This window comes from Mesoplodon mirus (genome assembly GCF_964341445.2).
Source record: "Mesoplodon mirus genome assembly, chromosome: 16".
Taxonomy (NCBI): domain Eukaryota; kingdom Metazoa; phylum Chordata; class Mammalia; order Artiodactyla; family Ziphiidae; genus Mesoplodon; species Mesoplodon mirus.
Genome location: NC_138992.1, coordinates 32,649,279 through 32,676,912, shown reverse-complemented (window position 1 = coordinate 32,676,912; position 27,634 = coordinate 32,649,279). Strand labels below are relative to the sequence as shown.

Genomic DNA, 27,634 nt, shown 5'->3' with positions numbered 1-27,634 from the left:
CAGACCCCCCTTCTCAGTTTGGTCCAACTCTGCAGGGCCGGCCCAGCTCCAGAACCCCCCACTGGCTCAGCTAAGGACTCGGCTGGAAATACATTATGGCTCAGCTTCTCCCGCTGCCCCCTCCTGCCTCCCAGCTCCTACGAGCACTCAACCCTCTGCGTGCAGCTGTCTTCACCTGTGTTCAGGAAACCCAGTCTAAAACAGTGACACAGGTTTATCAAGGCTTAGGTTCAAATCCCTGCTCTGATACATCTTAGCTGTAAACGTTGGGGGCAAATTCCTTTACCGATCTGAGTCTCCATTTCTTCAAGTGTAAAACAAAGAAATTAGATAATATCCCTAGGATACTTTGAGCTCCATATTTGTGTGTCACACAGAGGTATCATGAGGCTGTGGAGATGCTTGTCCTTGACGAAATGGCTTAGGCTAGGCTTTTAGTTCCACTGTGTCCTGTTTTTGCTCCTTTTCTCAATTGCCATCAAACTGTTGTCATTTGAGGGTGGGGTTGAAGACTTGAGTGTAATCATTTATTACTGATACACTCTTCAAATCTACTCCCAACAGGGTGAAGAGTAAGTCCGTTTTGAAACCGTTTGTTCCAGGGTCGTTGGTTCACTAGGGGTCAACGTTAAGATAACCTGAACTTCGTGGTTCTTAACATATGAATATGCAAAATACACACTCCTCAAATAGCTACCAGCTACCTCAGTTCATCAAGAGTGTAACAAGCCACACCCACCCATAAACTGATGTTACCTTCCACTTTCAGATAACCCCCTTCCACCACTTCACAACTTACAAGCTGCAACACTTCCACAAACCGTGGGTCTTTTTCAAGGTGAAGTGCTACGGTGGCTGTAGTATCTATGTATTTGTTTAACATGTGTACAACTGTACAGCCAGTTTAAATTGGTTACCATCAATATTGTGATGTCGTACTGACAGCATGAGCGCTCGCAACCTCATAGTCCCCATCAGCACATGGTGTGGTTTCGCATAGTGTAATGATTTTTAGGAAAGCGTAAGCCAAGTTCTAGCAAAGCTGACTGTACACAAAAGGGAGGGGGCAGTAGCACTGTGCCACTTGGGTAGTTACTTTCCTCAACGTGAACTTCTTGTATGTTCACACAGGTTCTCATATGAAGCTTTACACGCCCTCCCGACATCAATCTAAAATACTCTAGGGCTTCCCTGGTGGCGCAGTGGTTAAGAGTCCGCCTGCCGATGCAGGGGACATGGGTTCGTGCCCCTGTCTGGGAAGATCCCACATGCCGCGGAGCGGCTGGCCCGTGAGCCATGGCCGCTGAGCCTGTGCGTCCGGAGCCTGTGCTCCGCAAGGGGAGAGGCCACAACAGTGAGAGGCCCGCGTAACGCAAAAAAAAAAAAAAATAATAATAAAATAAAATAAAATAAAATACTCTAAACCCAGTTCCTGCTGGGGCAACATGAAAGTAACATTAACTAAACCCATTTTAAAAAATATTTTTGGCTGCGTTGGGTCTTCGTTGCTGCGCACGGATTTTACCTAGTTGTGGTGAGCGGGGGCTACCCTTCGGTGCAGTGCACGGGCTTCTCATTGCGGTGGCTTCTCTTGTTACGGAGCACGGGCTCTAGGTGCGTGGGCTTCAGTAGTTGTAGCACGTGGGCTCAGCAGTTGTGGCTCACGAGGTCTAGAGCACAGGCTCAGTAGTTGTGGCGCACGGGCTTAGTTGCTCCGCGGCATGTGGGATCTTCCTGGACCAGGGATCGAACCTGTGTTCCCTGCATTGGCAGGCGGATTCTTAACCACTGCGCCACTGGGGAAGTCCCTAAAACCTTTTTTTTTTTTTTTTTTTTTTGCGGTACCTGGGCCTCTCACTGTTGTGGCCTCTCCCGTTGCGGAGCACAGGCTCCGGACGCGCAGGCTCAGCGGCCATGGCTCACGGGCCCAGCCGCTCCACAGCATGTGGGATCTTCCCGGACTGGGGCACGAACCCGTGTCCCCTGCATCGGCAGGCGGACTCTCAACCACTGCGCCACCGGGGAAGCCCCCTAAACCCATTTTTAAAACATTTTAAGATGATGCCTTTCTTTTGGGAAACACTAAAGTTCTCCTCCCTCTCCCAGCAAGCTCTTTACGTGTCTCTCGTAGAATCAGAAAAGGAGGAAACCAAACTTCAAAAATGCCCTCGCTTCCTTTATTTCTGTTGCGAATTTAACAGTAAGAGAGACTATTAAGAGGGTAGGTTTAAGTCACAGAAGTAACTAAAGCTGAGGGGCATTACTGAACAGTAAAACAAATAAATTGCCTAAGTGCATTAAGACTGGTTTGAAGCAACAAAAGCTCAGAGTATGTGACTGTGTTGCATAAACTACAACTTAAGAGCACCCCACTAAGCTTAAAAAAGAACAGTTGTAGATAAATGCAGAAATTAAAATTCTATTCCCATATATCCTTATGGTATAGGGATTATTGGTATACCCCAAATTATAAAACTTTAAAAATCCCCCCCCCCAAATTAAGCTCAGCGAGCAGATGGAGATAGTCTGAGTGGTCTCCCCAAATTTAAAAGTTCTCTTAATTTGACTGTTCATGCACGTAGTATATATTAAGAGGCACGCTTACAATGGTGGACTGGAAACACGTTTCTTCCTGAACTAAGGCGAAAACTCACAAGGATGGAGACATCAGATGAAAAAATGAAGCTGGAAAGTGGACAGACTAGTAAATTATTTAGAAACTGCAGGAAACAGAATCCCAAGTTGGCAGGGGGTACCAAAAACCCCTCAAATTCTAAAACGTTGCAGAGAAATTGGCAGCAGTCCCATCTGGAGGTGGGGCAAAATAAGGATTGTCTGGAAGTCTAAGCATTCAGTTCCCAAATCCTTTCTCCTACCCTGCATAGCTGGTCAAGAGCCCACTCTCATTCGTCATGACTGGAGATTCCTTCTCTCAAGTGGGTAAACGGGCCTCTGGAATAATGGACATGGAGCACTGCTGTGGGCAGGGGTACCCTACTTACTGCACACTGAATACAGAAGCTCAACCCCTCTGACCCCACTTGTCTTCTAGAATGCTAGCAGATGGCCCATTACCCTTCAGGAAGGAGACACGAAGTGTTCACTGAGAATGAGCAAAGACTTCAAAATTATGACACGAGTTTCCCCAACCGACCCACTAGGACAGAGCACATTCAGTTGACAAACTGCACTCACAGCTCCCTATTCGCTCTTTAGCCCCCCACTCAGACAGAAGGGCTGCCGCACATCCGAAGAATGCCTCTAATAAAGATACAGACCAATCCAAAAAACAGAGAGAAAAAAAAAGAGACCATCTAGGTCTGGGCTGGGGGTGAGGAGTGCGGGGGAGAGGGCTGGCTGGGGGGAACTTCCAAAAAGCTTTCTCGGAGATCATTAGCTTGTAAAAATTAGAGATAAAAAAAAGACTTGGGGGACTTCTTCACGGTCCAGTGGGTAAGACTCCGTGCTCCCAATGCAGGGTGCCTGGGTTCCATCCCTGGTCAGGGAACTAGATCCCACATGCATGCCGCAACTAAGAGTCCACACGCAGCAACTAAGACCCAATGCAGCCTAAATAAATAAATAACTCCGCGCTTTCACTGCAGGGGGCGCAGGTTCCAACCCTGGTCAGAGAACTAAGATCCCGCATACTCCGCAGTGCGGCCAAAAATTGAAAAAAAAAAACAGATGGTAGGAAATCAATGAGATCCAGAGAATTAAAAATTTCTGAAATTTAACCGTGTCCCCCTTGCTCTGTATACCGTTGCTAAAAATTGAGTGGTGACAGAATTGTAAGCCCAGGCAAACAGGATGAAGTCTGGCACCATCATTTAGGAACAACTCTAACTGGAATCTGGGGCTGAATCTAATCAGAATAAGATCCTGCTGGTTTACCAAAGGATCTTTATTCTCTTGCACTCTCATGCAACAACCCCCCCTTTTTTTTTGCGGTACGTGGGCCTCTCACTGTTGTGGCCTCTCCCGTTGCGGAGCACAGGCTCTGGACGCGCAGGCTCAGCGGCCATGGCTCACGGGCCCAGCCGCTCTGTGGCATGTGGGATCCTCCCGGACCGGGGCACAAACCCGCGTCCCGCGCATCGGCAGGCGGACTCTCAACCACTGCGCCACCAGGAAAGCCCCAACCCCTTTTTTCTATTGCCAATACATGATCACTTCATCTGTTAGCCAGCTGTGTATTAACTTTCCACTTTCCCATAATTGATCCAGTGCTAAATTTCTTCCTAAGCCATCAACTACAAAGGGGTTTGACAGGCATAAGCGGTATTATAGTAGAATCAGGATTTCAAAGATTAAAATGGAACTGCTTTTGAAACTGAAGCCAATATAAATATAGATCATGGAATTCAGGAGTAAGAAAGATGGTGCTTACCTGCTCCAAGACAACACACAAAAGCTGGTAGCTTATCCCTTTAAGTAGGTAGAGATCAGCCTCCAGCAAAAGCTAGACTAGAACTAGTTTTTGTTTCTTACCCCTAGGCCAGGTTTATTCCCCTGAAAGCCTGCATCTGCAAACACTTTATACCATACTTCTATCCCTACTTCAGGATGGATGAGGCAGGGATTAAAGTATTTGTAAGATTTATTCACAACTTGAATATGCAAGAATATTAAGATTTTTTTTTTCTGATTTCATACTTTCAAGCCAATTAAGCAAGCATCCTTTACTACATTACTGCTCAAGTTGCTAATAACTACTGCGAGGAAATCAAAAGTAACTCCCCAAAAAGAGACCAAAAAAAAAAAAAAAAACCTGGTGTGGCTTTTTCAACCCAAATTTGCATTCAATATCAGTGTCCACATTTACTTGGAAGGAATATCTAGCTTAATTTATACAGAACTATTTAAGTTTAAAACTGTTAGGAAGATGGTGAATATGTGACCCAAAGAAAAATCTTTGGGCTCACATATATATAGGACTTTATCAAAGCCTTCAGTATTCCATATGTAATATCCAGAATCATTTTACCAGATTCAATTTGTTACTATGTGATAAAGCAAGTTAAGAGTCTGAAAGAATGCTTACAAGTTAACACACAAAACTGATATGTAAAATTACAACTCTTTCACAACAGAAGCCAAAGCAAAGCAAAACTAAAATGTAAGGAGGAATAAAAACATTTTATCTGTGTATTCAGAATCACACACAAGTTACCTTTACAGTTCAATTTACTATATAGAAATCATTTGGGTTTTATAGTTTCAGTTAAATTCTGAACTGAGATTACAATATTGTTTTAAAAAATTGTTACATTAATTCATTATTTTAAGCAAACCAAATTGAAATACATAAGTTCAAACTTCTGATTTATGGCAAACAGTCTTCAAATACAACACAGATATTTCTTAAAGTTACCGTATCATTCATGTCTTACTTGCAACTCTGAGCTGTTATACACAGAATAGCTCTCCTATAAATACGGCAAAATCGACACATCACGAAGCTGAAAGTTGTATAGTCAGGCCAATGACTCAAAGTTGTACCACCTCTCAAAAGATTTGGCATTTCTGGACCAAAAAGCACAAGTAAAGAAGGTTAGGAACAATTCCTCCTCCTTATTACAGTTTAAAAAAAGTTGCATGGTAGCTTGGAATTTTGCATAAAACCCCACATTACATCTTGGAAAAGCCCAAGGGTAGTTAGATGACAACAGATTGGGGTCTTTTTTTTTTAAATTAATAGAACCACAAAATTCAAATGGGAATTAACCAAATCAAAAATATTAAGCACCTACTGGTTTAAGAGATTGAAATTTACTGGAGATTCATGATCAATTTCCTTCCACCTTGAAATCAAGGTGTAAAAACCAGCTATTAAGTGCATTCCAAACTTCTCCTATGTAGCACAGGTAGAATTTTCTGTCCATTGGCACCAAAGTGAAGTCGCATTTCCTCTTGGTAGACAGAAATTCCACATCTGAACATAGAGTAAGTTAGGAAAAAATGACCCCTGTTGCTTATTACTGCTGTGATTCTGAGATCTAGGATTACTAATACACTAGCAGTGAACAACGCAAGTTCCTGGCAACAACTGTCATGTTAGTGACTCCAACTTCCCCCAATCACCATAAAACTTTAGTACGAAAGAATTAAAACTACACTAAGCTGAACAAATGGGAAATAACAAGCAGCTAAGTGAATAGCTAAGACAAAACAAACCCTAAGTCTGAAATCACTGCAATTGAGAAACTGAAAATAGGTGTGCTTCTCCCCACCCCACCTCACAAGTTTCAATTTAAATAATATTCCGTGCAAAGGAGCATCAGGTTTCTGGATATAGATGTAGCCCTTCTTTAAGATTTAGTGCGCTGCAGAGTTTTCTGCAATTTTACTTCCCTCCCCCCAAGTTTTTTCAAGGTACTTAAGAGAATCTCCCATTTCAGCCAAAAGATTTGTGATTCAAAGATTTACTAAGGTACTCTATGCATTCTATCTGTACAGAAACACCTATTAATTATTACAATTGGTTTATGCAGGATTAACATTTTTGGTGTTAAAATTGTTAAACATCATGCTTACTGCACATCAACTCTCCATAATGAATCTCAACTTCACAATGATTTACCAAACATTTTACTTAAATTACTAATTAAATAACTGAAAAATATACTGAGCCAAACTAAACTTAAATGGGCTATAAAGGAAAATAACCTTCTAAACAGTCCATATACACATCTATTTCGAAACTACCTTTGCTAGCTAGCCCCTTTCCCAAAGTTTTAGCCTGAAAAAACAGTAAAATCTACACAAAATTTTATTGCAATCATACAAGGGTTACATTAGGTCAAATACAACAAATACTATGATGCAATTGTACATTTATTAAACTACAGTTCAAAGCACAAATTTACACATTCTAAATACACTAAACGTATCTAATGAAATCACACTGGTCTTCCACTGACATTTGATATATCTGGGTGAAAGACATTAACTTTACAAGACTTTTTAAACACGAATCCTTAGTATAAAAACTGTGTACTTGTATGTAAACGGTTTAATGGGGAACCCAATTAATGGGCTTCCATCTCCACTAAGTCATCCATTTTGTTGCATATTTTATTTTAAACGCTTAAGGGGTAGGGCAAACTGGTAAGTTTAAATGTGGATACATTATCTTAATCTCCCGATTACCCCCAGTGAATTATAGATGAGAGCTAATTTTGTCTGGTCCCAAATAGCTATTACTAATAGTTTTTGTTTCCAAGAGAATTAACAGAATAAGGTTGTTCAAATTTTTTCCACACTGGAATGTAGACCAGACAAGCTTAACCTGCAACTTCATATCTAAAAAAGCGTTAATGCCTGCTTAAGCTTCAGTGGAAAAGTTGTCTTCCTGGCTCAACTGAATGCAAGAAGGCACAAAGAAGAAGTTCTTCATCATTGTGTCTGAAGTAATTCCAGCATCTTGCATCTCATACCTACATAAGAAAAAAGTAGAAAATTTGAATTTAAGGATAAAGACCACACAACCACATAACAAATGGACAATGAAATAGGACTGTAAAATAAGTGATCTTCCAATTACTCTTTTTTTTTAAATTTTTTCATTTATTTATTTGGTTGTGTTGGGTCTTCATTGCCGCACGCGGGCTTTCTCTAATTACAGCGAACAGGGGCTACTCTTCGTTGTGGTGCGCGGGCTTCTCATTGCAGTGGTTTCTCTTGTTGCGGAGCTCAGGCTTTAGGCATGCGGGCTTCAGTAGTTGTGGCTCACGGGCTCAGTAGTTGTGGCTCACGGGCTCAGTAGTTGTGGCTCGCGGGCTATAGAGCGCAGGCTCAGTAGTTGTGGCGCACGGGCTTAGTTGCTCCGCAGCATGTGGGATCTTCCTGGACCAGGGCTTGAACCCGTGTCCCCTGCATTGGCAGGCGGATTCTTAACCACTGCGTCACCAGGCAAGTCCCCCAATTACTCTTAAAAGATCATTTTGCTATTACTTTTAAGTTGTGCGTTCATTACAGAATTAAAATTAGCAAACGTTCTGTCACCTCAAATACCCAATCTGCTTTAAAACAAAAACACCATCTTACCAATCACTGTATGACATCATATAATAAATAGCTGGCCTCTGAAAATCATTAAAAGCAGATGGTTCATGGAAAGAATCTGCTCCCATGTTATCAAAGATAAGCCAATCTCCCACATTCAGCTCAGGAAGAAGACAATTTTCCACAATTTGATCAAGCTCATCACAGGATGGACCCCAAAGGCTGCTTGTAAACAGAGGCTCATCTTCCTTGTATTTCTGCAGGAAAAAAAAGGTTGTTGTTTTGTTGGGTTTTTACTCAGGCAGGCACTGAATTTGAAGGTGGGTAAGAGCATTTTTACTATCTCAGATCAAATGTGACCCTGGAAGAAAGGCCTAGAAGCAGCGGCAGTGATGCTCCTTAACTCCATCTAAGGAAGCAACTAAAGGAACTCAGCCAGAGATATGCAAATCCTCATAAAAGGGGCAACCTTCCCGCATCCTAAAATATTTCTCCAAAAATTGGGATGTAACTTAAAAATAACAGCTCGTTCATAAACTGCCATATAAGCAGTTTTTATATTATTTGTAATAAAACTTGCCTTGTGAACCTCTGGAATGGTATTTAAGTCCTCAGACAGTTTACTTGCGAAAGAACCATAAACACCATCGTTCATATAATACATGAAGGTTGGTTCATCACTTCCGGTTTTTCCTACTGAAATGAAACAGGAAAAGGAAAGATGAGTTTATAGTAGAACATCTAAAAGGTGTATTAAAGTCTGAATTAGTATTTACAGAACTGACTCGTAGGTTTCACATTCCTCAAAACATAAACACCGATACATATATACTGACATACCTTAAAACTGTTAGCCTAAACTACTGAACACACTTCACAAAGGAGGATAACCAATGAAGACGTGAAAACAGTGCTCTACATCACTGGTCACCAGGTAAATGCAAATGAAAAACTACAGTGAGATACCACCGCCACAGGCCTACTGAATGGATGAAATTTAAAACACTGACACCCCCACCCCAAAAAGTCAGTAAAGGTTGGGAGCAACCAGAACTTGCATATATACATCGTCATTGGAGGGGCAAAATAGTAACGCCATTCTGAAATCTTTGCAGACACCTACTCTGTGACCCAGCAATTCTATTCTTAATCATTTACCTAAGAGAAATGAAAAATGTCCACAATACCAGTAGTACAAGAATGTAGTAATAGTTTTATTCTTAATAGCCAAAAACTGGGAACAATCAAATAATCATCAGCAAGAGAATGGATATAATGAATATACAATGTATATTCATTCAGAAAATGGAATATTAATTGGCAATAAATGTAAAACAAAATGGTTCAGACATTATACTGAGCTGTCTTAAACAGAAGAATATATGTTATATGACCTCATTTATATGAAGTTCAAGAGCAGCCCAAACTAATCTATGGTGGAAAAATAATCAGAGTGATTATCTGGCAAAGGAACAAAGCTGAGAAAAAACTTTATGAAAATTATTTGTAGCTTGATAGAGATGACAGTGTAAGCCTTCACTAACTTGTCAAATCATACATTTAAGACTGTACTGGTTCTTAAGGGGAATCAATCACCTGGGTAAGTTTATCTAAAATAAGCCTATCTCAACATCAGTATCAAGAAGAGCTGGATTCAGAAAGTCTTATTATGGAATGGGGCCTTGGCTAGGGCATTTTGAAAAGCTCCCTAGCTGCTGCCTACTGATGGATGAAGACCACCCACAACTTTATAATCCATGAAATGTCCTACAGTAAATTTATACCTGATTAGTATCTGATAAACTCATCTTCGAACTAATTGGAATTACCTACTAACAGAAACAAAACTATAAACTTTGTAACTTACCTCCAGAGGAAAACTTGTTTTCAACAACTTTCTTTGCAATGATATTAACTGCAAGTGTAAATGCAGAAGACACATAATAGCTTCCGGGTTCAGAAATTATCTTAATGCCGGATCCTTCAGGAAAGTAGACATCCAACAAAGGGCTGATAACATGATTAACCTATGGATTTAAAACCCCACATTATGGTTTTAATATTGGATTAGATAATTCACAATATTAAGAGACTGATAGCTATTAAATTTTCTAGGAAAATTAAGTAGTTGAATTATAGACCATGAAGCTTTGCAATAAAGCAGGCTTTCAAGTCATCAAAGTTTATTTTCTAACTATCAGAATGGCATAAAAAAAAAGATATATCGTAATTCCAATGGCAAATGGCTACTGGTGATTGTTTAAAGTCATGTCTCTATATTCAATCACTATCAATGAAGGAGGAAAATTTCAAATCAGTTTCTATATATTAGGAAGGTGAGGAGTGGTGTGTATCTGGATAAAACAGCTCAAGTTCTCCAAGTTATGAATTCATCTGTGCCATCAAGTACTGAAAATAGAAACTTTCTGTGATAAAATTATGCTACAGAGTTTAAACTTTTCAAATTTAAGCTATCTTCTCATTGCCTATTCATTTTCTTAGAATAAAATTTTAAACAATGTTACACCTTTAGGTGCTGCTGTAAAAACTCACGTCTACAAATCTACCAGGTAAGTAGTAAAGAATGAGAGATTATTCCAGTATGTCCACCCACTGAACAAGGTTTACCTCTTCCAATTGAAATTCGGTTCCTGTGAAGCCTCCACCAATGTCTAACATGCTCATTGTGAAGCCAAATTCTCCCTAGAGATGTGGAGGGGGGAAAATCTTTAAATGCTTTTCCAAATTGTAATGCATATAGGGACATTTCAAAAAAAAAGGAGGTAAATAGTCTCTGTTCTGACCTTTAGTACAGTAAATTTCTTGCTTTCTACTAACAAAAGCAGATTCATTCAATGTTATATATATTGTCTTCCTGGTGTTTCTGTATTATCTTTAGACATATGCAAGTAAATTACTATTTCATCCCTTCACACCCATTTTTAAAAATGTGCATGTCATAAGAAAGAATGAATGAGAGTACTTCAGAGGTAGAAAACCACTGAATCTTAGATAACATCCTGGCTTAAAATATCGAAATAATTTAAGGGAAAAACTTACAGCCATGTCAAATACACATCGAGCATCAGATAAAGCATGTACATATACTTGAGATTCTTTGCAAGCACTTGAAACATGAAATCTGAAAGAAATAAGAGTAATAAATTTGAAGCTGATGCAAGTTTTAGAGGCGTTTCCTATAAGTCCTTTCTCATTCACCATACTGACACAAAAAATATTCAAATTAACCTTACCAAATATTTAAAGCATTAGAAGCACGAGCCTCTAATCATCCAAGTTACAATACCAGCCTTTTTGAAAAGTATTATCCAGTATTAGGATAATACTATAATTTTATAAACATTTTTTAATAAGTCAGCAGTTATGCTTCATGACTATCAGATAGGGACATGCTTTTTATGCATATATGGTAAAGTAACAAGCATCACCCTACAAAACCTTTAATTTGAATGCACAATTTTATCTAAAAATATAAAAATGTATCTACTGTGAAATAAATACAAGTGAACATTAATTCAGCTGAGTAGTACTGATACTTGTTAGTATTCATTAACAGTGATACTTATCAATGATTCAGACTATTTAAATTTAAATAGGGAATTCCCTAGCAGTCCAGTGGTTAGGACCCCATGCTTCCACTGCAGGCGGCCCGGGTTCAATCCCTGGTTGAGGAACTAAGATCCCACAAACTGCATGGTGCAACCAAATAATAAAATAAAATAAAATGAATTGAAATATGGTTCTTTCTATACCCTGACTGTGGCAGTGGTTACAAAAATATGCTAAAATTCATAGAAGAATATACCCCAAATCAATTTTCCTGTGTGTTAACAATAAAATTTAGCTGAACTATTAAAACTCTCCAATACTGTTAATATTATCAAGTAAGGCAGATTTAAGCTTAACAGTGGTGATTCTTTATCCATCTTTATAAGCAATTTTAAAATTTGGAGCATTAAGCTGCTCCAAATTTGATTCAGATCATCGTTCTGAAACTATGATCAAAATCATTAACTCTCTGGGTCTTAGTTTCCTCACATAAAATTGAGAGGGTAGAGCTTCCTTGGTGGCGCAGTGGTTGAGAATCTGCCTGCCAATGCAGGGGACACGGGTTCGAGCCCTGGTCTGGGAGGATCCCACATGCCGCGGAGCAACTGGGCCCGTGAGCCACAATTACTGAGCCTGCGCATCTGGAGCCCGCGAGCCACAACTACTGAGCACGCCTGCCACGAAGACCGTGCTCCGCAACGAGAGGCCGCGATAGAGAGAGGCCCGGGCACCGTGATGAAGAGTGGCTCCTGCTTGCCACACCTAGAGAAAGACCTCGCACAAACGAAGAGCCAACACCGCCATAAATAAATAAATAAATAAAATTTAAAATTCATGACATATGTCAATATTAAAAAAAAATGAGAGGGTAAAATAAAGTTACCGATTTTTTGAAGTGCTCCTGAGGAATTAAAAAGAAGAGAAAAAGTCTTAGGATAGGAAAAAGAAAAAATGAAATGACATCTCCAACAACTTAGAAGCTGAATGCCATTTTGGTATTCATTAGAATTCTAGTAAATCCCTCCATTCAATTTAAAAAGAGGTGATTTACATTACTAACTGAATTGTTATTTACTATTTTCTCTCTTTACTGGGTATGGGGAAGGTACAGGTACAAAATAGTATGAAGGATAAGCATATTTAGTTGCTTTCCTGAACTAAGGGAAATGTGTATATTAAACCCAAAGTTGAATCTATTAGAGTTCATGCAAATGAAATTCTAAATCAGTAACAGAAAGACAAAGATTATCACCACAAAATGAAGTTTAGAACAAATACTCACTTAACCCCAATAACTTGGACATCAAGTTCCTTAGCACATTCCAAAAGATGCCTACAGTTCTTCAGGGTAGTGCCAAACTTCATGTTACCCTCTTCACCTCCAATATTATCTTCTGTTGCAATATGTAGTAAGACCCTAAGAGAAGGGGAAGATGATTGGGGCAGAGTTGGTTTACATCATCATCAGCACATGTGAAGCCTGAAGATTGTAGGAAGTGTGTTGATTATGTTGTCAGCGCTCCAAAATCCAGCGTCGGATGAATCAAGTGAACCTAATGAAAAACAATCCTGTATAGAGAAAAAACTAGCAATTAGGGCCTAAAGCATGAAGCTTACAAGGATGGGAATTTGGAAAATGCAGGAAGTTAAGACTCTGTTGTAGCATCAAAAGTGGTTGGGCTCTGTAATGAAAGACATTACTTTCAAATCAAGTCCATCAGTCCATAAAACCACCTAGAAAGACTAAATTGAATAGCAATGCCATCATTGTCTTTCAGTAAAAACGATCAGGGCTTTAAATGTTCCAAATTTCCTAAATTGTTCTAGTTAGCTAACCTTCTACCACTTATTCTGAACATTCCTCCCATTAATTTTGTACATCTAACAAAAAAATTAGGAAGTCCTAAGTTATTTTACGTATCTCAACAGCAGCCTTTTAGACTGCTGATTCAAATCTATTTGGTATTTCCTTCCAAACCACGACAACCAAGACAAAATGATCACGACTGTCAGGCAATCTCCAAGTAATTACAAACCACTAAAAAATGCAATTATACAAAAATGCTGTTTGTAAAAGCAAAATTATTCTACCTACAAGCAGAACCAGCTCTATCAAGAATATACCATTCCTTGGGCCTCCCTGGTGGCGCAGTGGTTGAGAGTCCGCCTGCCGATGCAGGGGATACGGGTTCGTGCCCCGGTCTGGGAGGATCCCATATGCCGCGGAGCGGCTGGGCCCGTGAGCCATGGCCGCTGGGCCTGCGCATCCGGAGCCTGTGCTCCGCAACGGGAGAGGCCACAACAGTGAGAGGCCCGCATACCGCAAAAAAAAAAAAAAAAAAAAAAAAAAAAAGAATATACCATTCCATTTATAATCTAATACAGTAAACACCCCAAATCAGGTCATAGAAAAGGAAGACTCCCCCCGCCACCGCCCCCAGAAGACTTTTAAGAAAGACAAGCGGTTCCCTAGAACCACTTTATCAAAAAACTGGCCTTTATCAAAACAAAGGTTTTCAGAGTAATAAATCCTGTCAGGATACCTTTCTAAGAATACCATTAAAGTCAATAAGAAAATTATGAATACAAGGAAAATATGGATATGATACACATTTTCAGCAACATATAACATACACAATAACTTATTAAAAAGGAAACAATTTTGTACTAATATACTTTCAGTATATTGTAAAATCCTCTTGATATACCAATTCATGGCAATATTAATTTTGCCTTAAATTTTTTTGCTTTTAAAAAGTGAAGTTTTTAGTTAAAAAAATAACTCTTGGGATGCATGTAGGTACAAGTAAAAACATTACACTTCCTGTTTGAGGAGAAGGGCCTTAAAGAAATCCCAGGAATCTATGGACTAGGTTCCTAAGACACTGACACAAAGGACAACCATTCAAGAAACCACATCTAAGGGCAGATTAAACCCTCAGCTAACCAGGAAAAAAAGCCGACCAAAACACATCCTGTTCCCAATATGACAAATAACTAGCATGGTTAATGTAATTGTGAAAATATAGCTGTGGCTCTAATTTGATTATCCTACCAACCAGATTCTCTTCCTTGAATTAAAGATTATAAATTCATATCCCAAAATGCCCTTATCTCATCCCAGCTCCACAGGAAGGATCAGAAGTAGCCAATAAAATGCTAGTAGCATTTTCCATAAAGGAACTTGAAAATAAGTCACAGTAATCACAACATATACCACTGCTCTACATAAATGCCCCCTTTTCCCAGGCTAAAGACAACCCCAAACCCTAGGTAATAATATTCCCATGTACCTAGTTTTACACTTACTTGGCATTTGGGTGATTACGTGCAATTTTCTTCAATTCGACTTCATTGTCACATGTCATGATATTCACTCCAACTTTTGCTGCATACTTTATTTGAGACACTTGCTTGCAAGGACTTATGTAAATGATGTTTTCTGGAGATACACCCAATTCTTGCACTAAAGCCATTTCAGTCTACAAACAGATTTTAAACAGTGTCATCTAAAAGGCAAGCTTTCTATTACTTTTCAATCACTAACACATACCTTTATTTTTTGGTTAAATTCAAATTATATAAGGTTATATTAGGATTATGTATGTCATAATTCAGATTCCGGTAATGCTTACTATACTGTACTCTGTTAAAAACCTTTTAAAAAGGTATACAGGGACTTCCCTGGTGGTGCAGCAGTTAAGAATCCACTTGCCAATGCAGGGGACACAGGTTTGAACCCTGGTCCGGGAAGATCCCACAAGCTGCGGAGCAACGAAGCCTGTGCGCCACAACTACTGAGCCTGCACTCTAGAGCCCACGAGCCACAACTACAACTACTGAAGCCTGTGAGCCTAGGCCCATGCTCTGCAATGAAGAGAAGCCACCACAATGAGAAGCCTGCACACCACAACAAAGAGCAGCCCCTGCTTGCACTAGAGAAAGCCCACACGCAGCAACAAAGACCCAAAGCAACCAAAAAATAAAATTAAAATTAAAAATAAATACTGATCCTATTTTTTTAAAAAAAGGTCTACAGGTATATCTCATTTTATTGCACTTTGCAGATACTGCATTTTTACAATTGAAGATCTGTGGCAACCCTGTGTTGAGCAAGTCTACTGGCACCATTTTTTCAACAGCATTATTTTATTCGAAGTATGTACATTATATTTTAGACATAATGCTATTGCACACTTAATAGACCACAATATAGTATAAACGTAACTTTTATATGGACTGAGAAACCAAAAAATTCATATGTGACTCGCTTTATTGCAGTGGTCTAGAACACAATCTGCAGTACCTCTGAGGTACGCCTGTAATTACCATCAGAGAAATCTCATAGTTTAGGATATTATCTTGCTGTCATAAGAAGTAATTTGGTCAAGCTAGCTCTAGGCTAAAAGTGAGGAATAACAGTTTTTGATTAAAGAAAAATAAAGCTTATAAAATCTCATCTCACTAAAACGTTCCTTGCAAGGTACACTTGAAAGTTTGTAAATTTCCAATATTAAACTGCAAATTTAAACCAGAGTTAGGAAACACATTCAAAAGTCAAAACTTCCTTGCAATTGTTCTCCTACTGCTGTGGGTCACCAAAAATTAGTCAATTTTAAAATGTTGCAGTTTAGTAATAAAGTAATGAAAATGACTTACTTTGCTGGAACAAGCAAATCCAGTTCCAAGAGCTGCCAAAATCTCAAGTACAGCTGGAGTGGAGTTGCACTTTACCGTGTAGAATGGCTTTATCTGAGCCACTATGTTCTGCCACTGACTGTGTTTCTTCACAATCTTTCCAAGATCTCCCACAAAAAATGCATTTTTCCCTGTCTATTATGGTTATGAAAAAGAGAAACATAAAAAAGTATAGAAAACAGAGTATCATAAGTAGGAAAGAACTCCCTTTTCCTCCACAAATGAGCCAAGAATAAACATTTACATAGTACCACACTTAAGGCTTGTTTCTTTTTAAATTTGACTCTGTGCTGTGCTATGCTATGCGGGTATAGAAAATATTCTCTTCGATTAAAAAAAATATATCAATTATAGTGACTTTCTACTTCAGAATTGCCTCAATTTTACTTTTGGGGAGTGGAGGGGAAGGAGACCACCTATTTCCTTCCATGCTTTCCTTAACTGTTTAAAATAAACCTACTTTAGCAGTATAGGATCTAATTTCCTAATACGGTGAGTAGAATGAGGAATCCTGAACAAAAAGCTGTATCTCCATTATGAACTTCACTTAAAGACAGTAAAACAAGGAAACAAAAGAAACCCATTTTTAAGGAGATAAAGTTGGTAGTTTGTGTGCATATAGGTGGCAAACTTGAATTTAAAAATACAGAAGGTACACTAAATGTCAGATAAGTCTGAGTAAGGATATTCTTCCCTCAAAAGAAAGAAAACTGGGGGATTTCCCTGGAGGTCCAGTGGTTAGGACTTGTGCTTTCACTGTTGTGGCCTGGGTTCAATCCCTGGTTGGAGAACTAAGATCCCACAAGCCTCATAGCGTGACACAAACAAAGAGAGATGTGTAATGATTTCGAAGTTGGGGCTACTCTAGGAGTAGAGAGATGACTATGCATGTCATCCAGAGCATAAATTACCCAATGTTAGATGGCAGACAAAATAATCTTATTAAAAACATACAACATCCAAATATTGTTTGAAAAGCCATGAAGATATTACTATTTTCTATAACCCACATTATTTGAAGATATACATTACTGGAACATACTAACCAAGAAACAGACACGACTAGAAATTATGGGTTACGGGTGGCACATATAGGACAGTTGTACTGAAGTTACCCCATCCTTAAAAAACATGCTTCCATCCCCAGGAAGTGTGTTGTAAAAGTGACTAAGACTAGTGACATCAGAGAATTAACTGTAGAATGACTTAGCTATAGAACAGACTGAACGGTAAGACAAGTGTCACTCTTCCTCACCCCCCAAAAAGAATTCTGACGGCAGAAGAGAGAAATAACAGGATTTTGCTGGTGTGTGGAAAGACTTAAGCACATTTGTAAAGGTCAAGAGAAGAAGAAAGTTTTTTGGATATCCTATTACTGAACACCAGTAACACAAAAACAATTCTTCGAATTTGGGGAATATGGGAAATTAGCTTCAACAAAAATTCTATCAGTAAGGCAATAAACAAAATTTTTCTATCAGTAAGCATGAAACAAAAATGATCTTAAGTAGCAATAAATATGATTCTATAGAAACTGACACTTGGGCAGTGGAGAGTAAGCATTCAGTATAAATTATCATTCAACATACACAACCAAGATTATCTGAAATATAAATTAAAATCTATGGAAGTACACAGTTCAGAAAAATGGGTAAGAAGCCATGTACTGATTAAGTGGATAGCTGGCAACATATCAAGAAAATAAAAGAACATACAGGGCTTCCTTGGTGGCGCAGTGGTTGAGAGTCCGCCTGCCGATGCAGGGGACACGGGTTCGTGCCCTGGTCCGGGAAGATCCCACATGCCGCGGAGCGGCTGGGCCCGTGAGCCATGGCTGCTGAGCCTGCGCGTCTGGAGCCTGTGCTCCGCAACAGGAGAGGCCACAACAGTGAGAGGCCCGCGTACCGCAAAAAAAAAAAACAAAAAACAAAAAACATAAAAACAGGTGCTATAAAGCACAGAAGAGAAAGGGCTGTCTAGAAAGAGAATCTCATCACTTCTCAAGGGGAACTGGGGTTGTCATGTCAAGACAACCTGGAACGAAGTACTTTTATCAGATTAAGACCTTGGAAACAAAGCACTGATGCTTCAGATTTCAGAAATTTATAACACTGTTTTCAGAAATGTGAGATGACACACTTACCAGGGTATGTTCATAAACATAGTTATCAATAACATTTCCAAGGTTTGTTCCTTCATCCAACAGGCCAACGGAGTAGTTTGCATCGTCAATAAATCCTTTCATCTCAGCCGTATTCCACAAAGCCGAAAGTCATAAACCAGGAAAAACAAGAGACGGGCCACCAAGCCTTACGTCTGGGTCCTTAGAATATGCAACAAACTGTCAAAATAGAAGTTATTTCCAAGTCTGTATTATTTCTTTAGTCAAACCTAATGTATAAGTTGTCAATGAGAGTGTGTTAATAATAAGAAGTACCCAATTTAGTGAAGAATCTGTGATCACTTAACACTTTCAGAAACACTAGATCACTAATATCCTTTTCTTTAGTGCCCATTTTAAAGCAAATAAATGTGAATTTATACATTAAAAAAATAAGCTTAATATGACAATTTCTTGAGAAGGTAATTGACACATATGCACAAAAGATTACAAGTAAACATGGTCACCTTACATACTGAGTTGCAGAGCCAGTCTGTTTTATTCATCTTGTTTCATGATTCCTCCATCACACACACAATTTTACTCATTTTAAGTAAAGAAAGCTAGCAGAATAAATGTCTGCAGCTAAGAAATCAAAATAGTCTAAACTTCAATACACTGCCAGCCACATAACAGCGTGCTACCAGGTAACTGCAGATAAACGTCTTCTACGTAAAATTCTAGAGTAGGTGATGTGTAAATATCAACAATAGGAATGAGTGAAAGTGGAGGCCAACTTTAGGGGACAATCCGTAGCTTTGATACACACTATCTAGATCCCACCACAAGCTAAAATGGACTAGTTAAATCAAGTTAACAATGTTAAGTCTCTTATGAGGTGAGCTGATTGGTGAAAATGTTACTGGACTAGGAAGTCAGAAGACCTAGTCCTGGCTGTGTCATTTAATAGCTGCGCAATCTGAGGTCAACTTCAGTTAACCACCTTAACTACTTCCTCAAAAGACTGTTGTAAAAAACAAAATTAAAATCACTTGTTTAAGTGTTGACTCGGAAGAGCTAAAATTAAGTCGCCAACTGCCAGAAATACAAAAATGCCATCATAATTTGAAACTAGGAATAAGCTAGGGACCTATACATCCTAAACCATTTATTTACTAAGAACTCTGATTTTTAAAAGGGCATCAGACTAAATCCAACCCCTCCCCAATCAAATAAAGTTTTCCCTCTTTCTCCAAATCACCCACTGTCCTCTGGAGCGGCACACACAATAAGTTTTTGTTCTTTGCTGAATTCATTACTTTAGGCAAAGATTTATTTTAATATAAAGTCCATAAACAAAACGAGTCCTCTAGACAGGATGCTACTCATTGCCTGGGACTGATTTCTGGTTGCCACATTAATTATAACGGACATAGACCAGCTCTTGGCAACCTATTTTAAAACCTGCACAGCTTTTCCTACATCCTTGATTGCCCCCTTTCCTTTCCCCTCTCCCTGCTCTATGTAAGAGTTCACCATGGGTGACGGCCCTTGTCCTAAAAATATACTCCATTTCAATGGTTCTCAAAAGTGTCGGCTTTCACGGAGCAACTAAGCCCGTGCGCCATAACTACTGAGCCTGCGCTCACGAACTACAGCTACCGAAGCCCATGCGCCTAGAGCCTGTGCTCCACAAGAGAAGCCACCGCAATGAGAAGCCCGCGCACCACAACAGAGTAGCTCCCGCTCGCCGCAACTAGAGAAAAGCCCACATGCAGCAACAAAGACCCAATGCAGCCCAAATTAAATAAATAAAATAAATTTTTTAAAAAAGTGGTTGTACCAAAACAAACTCATCAATAAGCCAGAGCATTAGTCAAATTTCATAAAATACAAGCAGTATTTTTAAAATGACAATTTTATTTCCAATAACTCAACTACATTCAGTTTAGCTGAGCAAATCTCTTAGATTATGATACCAGAAATGATTTAAATCTGTGCCCAGAAAGTACACATTTTAGGCTTGAGGATACATGTTTACTTTAAGCAATATAAGACCAGCTGGAACATCAATTTTAGAGGGGTATTCAACTATGCACTAAAGCAACAGAACAGATAAAACCTACTCATTCAAAAAGATCAATTATTCTATTAATGATGAAAAATACTTAATCAAGGTCTTTAGCCTAGTATTTCCACTCATGAGACTCCTAAGGAGACTCTACTCTCTATGCAGTATTTACCTGGGAACCTTGAGTTATCAATTACTGACCATCACAGGCAACTGCTACCAAATGTAAAGTCTAGCTTTTAAAGCCAGGACAAGATGAACCTCAATTTCCTACAGCTAGTGTTTACAAGAAGGCTAATTTTCCTCTAACATCAGGGTCCTAAACAGCTGCAAAAACATCAGGCCCATTCAATTCAGTCTTACCTGCTGAATGCCCACATTCTTCAGAAATTTTTCTAGATTAAGTAAGGTTATGGTCATAGGGATAGGGAATTTTTTCCAACTATTTTCAAACTATATAATCTACACGTTCAACTCTCACTGCCTGCTAAACTAGCTTAAATCTAAAAGCAAACATTTTTTATAGCAGTGTGCCAAGTACTTTATACAATATTCTCTTAACCTTTAAAACCACTATGACAGGGACTTCCCTGGTGGCGCAGTGGTTAAGAATCCGCCTGCCCATGCAGGGGACACGGATTCGATGCGTGGTCCGGGAAGATCCCACATACCGCGGAGCAACTAAGCCCGCGCACCTAGAGCTTGTGCCCAGCAGCGAGAGAAGCCACCCCCCACTGAGAAGCCCGCGCAACACAATGCAGAGTAGCCCCCGCTCGCTGCAACTCGAGAAAGCCTGCAACTCGAAAAAGCCTGCGCACAACGAAGACCCAATGCAGCCAAAAATAAATAAATGAATAAATAAATATTAAAAAAACCCCACTATGACAGTATTATTCTGTTTTACAGATGAAGACACTGAAGCACAGAACTAATTAGGCTAGCTCTAGAAATGCTGATGATCAAATTAACAGGCATACCTTGGAGGTTCAGTTCCAAACCACTGTAATAAAGTGAGTATTGCAGTAAAGCGAGCCACACAAACTTTTCGGTTTCCCAGTTCCTATAAAAGTTATGCTTACACTATCCTCTAGTCTATTAAGTGTGGGGGAAAAAAAACCCAAAATCCCACACACACCAAAAAATCACGAACAATGTATATACCTTAACTAAAAAATAATGCTGTTGGAAAAATGGCACCAATAGACTTGCTCAAAGCAAGGTCACCACAAACCTTTGGTCTGTGAAAAATGCAGTATTTGCCAAGAGCAATAAAACGAGGTATGCCTGTCTGTTAAAAGGAAAACTGTCTCCCCAGCAGTCCCGTTCCTAGAAAACACAGGATTCCTCTTTTGGAAATCAAACACAACTCTCAGTCTCTCTGATAGACTAAATGACACCCCCATAATCAATTAACCATTTCTCAGACATACAAATTCCCATAGTTCTTAAACCTCTGTATAATGAAGTTTATTCACATGTGGTACCAAAACATCCTATCATGCCTTCTCATAGCCTTTCTAACCTTTCTTTATGACTGGTTTCTACATTTCAACCTTGCTCCTTCTATATCTTTTGTCTAAAACTCTCAGGTAACCTCTAAATTTGAATTTTTCTTTTCTTTTCCATCCATCTTATCAACAGTTTGCATGCAATAACGTACACCCCCACTTTGACTAACGTATACACCATTGTAACCAGCACTACCATAAAGATAAATTTCTTCATGTCCCTTTTGTCCACCTCAGACAACCATTTATCTGCTTTCTGTCACTACAGACTTTTGTGAAGTGGAATAATTTTAAACAGTAAAGGCCAAACTAAAACAGCTGACAAATAAATGTACTACGAACATGAATAAAGATATGTTAAAGCATGCCCTGCTCTAAAGGAAAGATTGAGAGTACATTAGAGTGGCTATAGTATCATCACTGAAATGGAACTCTGACTTCTGAAGTAACCATAGGGTTAGTTTACCAATCCTTAGCTTATTCACAAAAGGACTGTGACAGAAAAATAAAATAAGATTTGCTATATCGGCAGGACCTGACAAAAAGGATTTTGGGACCAACACACCTGAAACAACTAAGACAGATGTAAACGTAGTATTTTTTTACTTCCGTAATTATACCAAGCACTGCAATAATAGTTGATTAAAACCAATACTAATAACGTCTATACATAAAAGATGGTAAATGTTGAGATAAGTGAGCTCTATCTCGGTTTATCTTTTCAGATGCTCCCTAGGAAGGTCTTAAGATTTCCGTAATTTCCTAGCCCAGAGTAGGTGCTGAGAAAATATGAAAAAAGGACGATTCTAAGAATGGGGAGTTCTGAAACTTAAGGGTTGTGGTGATGACAGGAAAGAACTCCCTGAAGTGTGTTGAAAAAGAGGTCCATCTTTCACTTCCTTAAAAGGAGCCCAAAACTTTGATATACAAGTGACCCACATGTAAATGCAAAGCTCAACTGTCAGTTAAAAACTAAATGCTATGCCCAGGAAAAACTAGTTCCTCAAAAGAATCCACAAAACACAAAGACCTTCAGGAAAGACGGTTTCTAACACATTTTGAGCCACAATCCCTGTGCTCAAATGAAATGTTCACTTGGAAGCCCAGTATTTCCAACAATTGAAAAGGCTTAAGTTGGTGGCTAAGCATAGACGGTTCTTGAGTCTTTCCTACGCCCGATCTCACTGAAAGAGTCCTGAAAGCAGCTCATAACCATACCCTCAGAAGCCTATGCTTGCAATTTTCTTAACACGTGAGCAAAAATACTTTAAAGTTTCACTGCTGCAAAAAGGTTCATGTGCTACATTTCTGCTTTACAAGGCACTAAAGTAAAGAAATATTTGAGTAAAATGTTTTCAAGAGTCATTTAAAGTTACTTGGTGGTAATGTTAAACCAAAAATCTGACACACAGCATGCCCTAGGGAGTCAGAATGAAAATAAGTGTGCATGTGCTGGGGGTGAGCAGAGTTTGTACTGTATGCCAGATCGACCAAGTTAATCCACATCACAGGGAATTTCCAAGGATCTCTCCATTAAGAATGCACACTCAGGGAATTCCCCTGGTGGTCCAGTGGTTAGGACTCTGCACTTCCACTGTAGGGGGCCCATGTTCAATCCCTGGCTGGGGAACTAAGATCCTGCAAAGCGCTCCAGCCAAAAAAAAGAATGCAGCAGACTCAAACCCAGATGATGCCAAACTTCCCCCATGTTCCAATCTAATCCTGGTTATAATTCCCAACAGACACTGCACCATTTTTTTTAATGGTGTATAAATCAGAAACAGGACTGATTTATTGGTTCCAACATGTTATAGACCACTACATACTACAGTCTACTGTTGCTGGACACTGACTTATTTAAATTAAACTTAAAAGAGCAAATCCATTTTTAGTAAAAGCTCCCAAGTTTATTTTTATCAATAGACACTAAAATGTGCTCTCTACTCACAAGAGCCTTTGAGCTATTTTCACAACCAAACACCTTAATATACGGTGAAAGAAAGCTCAGCTTATTTTACACTAATACAACTGCTGCAATCACAATACTATGTTTATAAATGAAACAATTTCCTCTTGGACGTCATAGCTGGGAAGAAAAGAACATGTTTAACATTCCTTGTTTACACCTTCATATTGGTGTTTTATGATAATACATTTTTCAGGAAGAGCTGCCAAGGAAAGAAAAGGCTCCCAAGAACCACACACTGCTCCTTGGAGTCTTTCATGAGGTCGTGAGTCCTCATGTCATCGAGAGGGTAGCTCCAAGAGGAGTGGTTGCAGCAGCTGGGCACTTGCCTTGTTACACACCTGCTACAAAGGCTTCTACAGTTGATTGTACTTCAGAAGAAACTGATACATCTCTCAAATAATCACAAGATAATTCTGGCAGCAACAGCCCACTTGACACCAAGCTGGATGAATATGAGTCTTGGATTTCTGAAGTGAAGACCTCCCTGGAAGTAGAACAGGGAGAGCTGAAAGTTTGAGAGTACTGTTTCAGACACATCTAAGCAGGAAACCCAACCGTAACACATGACCAGTTTTCTAAAAGGACTTTTTTACTCATTAAAAATGAGAACTTAAGATATTTTGAAATTTATACTACTACTATTATTCTGAAGAAGCCTAAGGGTATTTCTACCTTTATTATTACTTTTACACAGGCATTTGATGACTTAGCACTCAGCTCACAGCTTTAAAAATAGACACAATGGGGAAAAAAAAAGATAGACACAATGCTGTCAAAGTCACCTCTGCATTCTACAATGTCCACAGAAAAATGTTACTTACCACAGAGAATACCTTTAGAAATAATCGGCCACAAGGGATGACACCGGTACTACAAACATGAGGTCTGGAGCAGGCCTCCAGGAAGGTAGTTCCAGGAAGCTACGTATCAGAACTGGTAGGTAGAAGTTCCAATAAATTGTGTGATCATAAGACTGTATGAACTTTTGCCATGTTGGACCAAAAGTGATGGATAATAACAACAGCCTACACTGAGTACTGAGGATCATCAGGACAGGGGTTGCTTTAATTGACAGCAAGAGGAAAGCCAATAATGGCAATAAACACCCTTACGTTTATTTTTCAGCTGATAAGGTTGAAAAAAACTAACTCTAGAGGAAGAACACTAAAGGTGACTGCTGAAGAATTATTTTTTAAAAAACAGACAAGAACAAGAATGAACAGGAAATACATAAAGGTGGGGGGAATCCTAAAGGAAATGAGCCCAACAGGCTAAGTTTGAAATGCTTGGGTAAAGACTGCCCAATGAAATGCCTCACATTAAACTCTAAAAATACATCTAAATGAGGAAATGGAAATACAGGATTTTCATAGCAATATACTTTTGCAAGTGAAATTGACAAGATTAGGCTCTCTTAAAAAATGTGTCTTGACTATCTGATGTGAAGACTAAATTTCTTCTGGAGCAAGTATGTACCTGTACAGAAGTGAAATATGTAAATTCCTATGGTAATTAAAATGTAGTAACATTACAGATAACTATTATAATGCAACATGAACAGCAGCAAATACATAACCATATTATTTCAAGCTCTCTAGTTTTCCTGGTGCAGCACAGGAAATAACCTTTTAAACAAATGTACTAAACTACTATTTTGATTACCCTAGGGCAGATCTCATTGCCACCTCACCAAGAGGAAAATTTATTTTTATTATATAAAGCATGTGTCCATTACAATGACTGCAGTAAACACCAGGTTAAGGAAGACTGAATACCTCAGAAGCCCCTAAACATCTTTACCAGGTAGCAGTGGTTGCATCTCCTCTAGAATAAGCATGTTCGGACTTTTCCAATCATTCCCTTGTTATTTAATCTTTTTATTCCTCTATCTGCCCTCTAAAACATCGGCTTTACTGGTTTTGAAGCATGAACGGAGTCACTGTTGTTTTCCTACTATGACGTCTTTTGCTCAACTTTATAATTTCAATTCCTTCACACAGATAGATGGGACTGGAGTCCCATCTATTAATTTTCATTGCTGTGTACTATTCTTTGTAGATGTACAACATTTATTTATCCAAAGAGGACCTATAGGTTGTTCCATTTTTTGCTATATTGTTTATAAACACCATAATATAATTTCTTGCTGTTATTTATGTACCCAAGGGGAACACTGCTCAAGTTGTGGTCTGCAAACTAGCTGCTGATCCACAAATGAAGAACCAAGCAGTGTGCCACAGTCTAGGGCCACATACCTGGGAGTGAAACTGCTATGTTATTAGTGAAAAATTGTTTTTAAGCCTTTTGCTCATTTTCCTACATGTTTTTTGCTTTTTCTTATTGACCTATAAGAGCTCTTCATGAATTCGGGATAGCAAATCTCTCTCATTTTGAGTTTTATTTATTTTGCTATAGTATACATGTTCAACATACTAGGATATCCCATCCTACTCTTGGTCATGCCAAATATAACATGCCAACCATGCTGAACCTAGATGATGAACTAAGGAGAGACTATACTTATTTAGGAGCACTTTATAAACTGGGCACCACAGTATCTTTGCAGTAAAAAACAAAAAATAGGGAATTCCCTGGCGGTCCAGTGGTCAGGACTCCATGCCTCCACTGCAGGGGGCCAGGGTTCGATTCCTGGTTGGGGAACAAATATCCCACAAGCCACCCCCCGCCAAAAGAAACAGATCAGAAATAATCTGAAGTCATATATTCAACATAAACCTAATATTAAGTTCAGTCTGTATGAGCACATGAAGTATAGCAGGGAGCTGGATCTTAAGAACATGCTGGGCAACTAAAGAATTCAACTAGAATATAAAACTGAAAAGCCCCTACAGTCAAGAACAGTTTATCAGACAAACCTAAGGAGAAAGAAGAGAATGTGTAATTCTTATGATTCTTATTAATAGATATTTTAAGATTAATATGGCTAATACCACTCACATTCACAGTAACAATTATCCTAGAGTGATGCTGTCCAACAGAACTTTCTATGATGATTGAAACGTTCTTTGTCACTGTCCAAAACAATAGCCATTAGCCACATATAATTCCCAAGCACTCAAAATGTGCCCAAGCAATTGAACAGCTGAATTTTTAATTTTATTTGATTGGAATTCTTTAAATTTATATAGCTACCTGGCTAGTGGCTACTGTACTGAACAGAGCAGTTCTAGAGAATGCTGTTTTCATATAAAAATTTTAAACTTCTAAGGATCAAGTCCACACACATCACAGATAAAAAAAAAACAACAAAAACCATGGTACCCCCAAATAATTTTGCTCAAGGTAACAAAGATCAATTCACAAGTTTACAAAACTAGACAGTAAAGGAAAGAAAGGTCAAAACTCCACACCAAGTAAATCCTAGAGAAATGAAATGTGTGCTTACATAAGATAATGAAGAAAGGTGGAAAAGTTTAGAGCAGAGCATTCCAAAAGGGTTTTATCATCTTGGCTCCTGCTGCAACTCACTCAGTTACAGGCATTTAAGACCTCATGGTGACTGGGTATGGTTTGGGCAGGCTGAACTTCATCAGCCTAATCCTTGCAACTCAGTACACTGCACAAATATTTTCTACTTATGCCATAATGTTCTTCACATTATTCCCTGGATTAGAAAAAAGATGGCCAAATCTTTGTTTCGGTTAGGTTGTGACAAACTGCTTCAGTGTGCATGGATGGCCCTGGAATGG

The 27,634-nt window shown here is 38.9% G+C and overlaps 1 protein-coding gene across 4 annotated transcripts in view; it reads right to left on the bottom strand.

Moving 5' to 3' along the window:
* Positions 1 to 5,120: 5,120 nt before the first annotated feature.
* The window catches only part of AZIN1 (antizyme inhibitor 1), a 31,562-nt gene continuing 9,048 nt past the window's right edge, over positions 5,121 to 27,634 (bottom strand). Inside the window, exons 3-13 of one of the 4 annotated variants that reach the window (XM_082600971.1) lie at positions 24,251 to 24,408; positions 18,419 to 18,616; positions 16,237 to 16,410; positions 14,887 to 15,059; positions 12,860 to 12,994; positions 11,068 to 11,149; positions 10,636 to 10,710; positions 9,875 to 10,034; positions 8,588 to 8,703; positions 8,050 to 8,264; positions 5,121 to 7,439 (exon numbers count right to left, since the gene is read on the bottom strand). In XM_082600971.1, coding sequence (XP_082457097.1) covers positions 7,328 to 7,439; positions 8,050 to 8,264; positions 8,588 to 8,703; positions 9,875 to 10,034; positions 10,636 to 10,710; positions 11,068 to 11,149; positions 12,860 to 12,994; positions 14,887 to 15,059; positions 16,237 to 16,410; positions 18,419 to 18,520 — 1,344 coding nt within the window. In that variant the 5' untranslated portion in view covers positions 18,521 to 18,616; positions 24,251 to 24,408 and the 3' untranslated portion in view covers positions 5,121 to 7,327. The remainder of the gene's footprint in view (positions 7,440 to 8,049; positions 8,265 to 8,587; positions 8,704 to 9,874; positions 10,035 to 10,635; positions 10,711 to 11,067; positions 11,150 to 12,859; positions 12,995 to 14,886; positions 15,060 to 16,236; positions 16,411 to 18,418; positions 18,617 to 24,250; positions 24,409 to 27,634) is intronic. The other 3 variants (XM_082600970.1, XM_082600969.1, XM_082600972.1) reach the window with 3 other exon arrangements.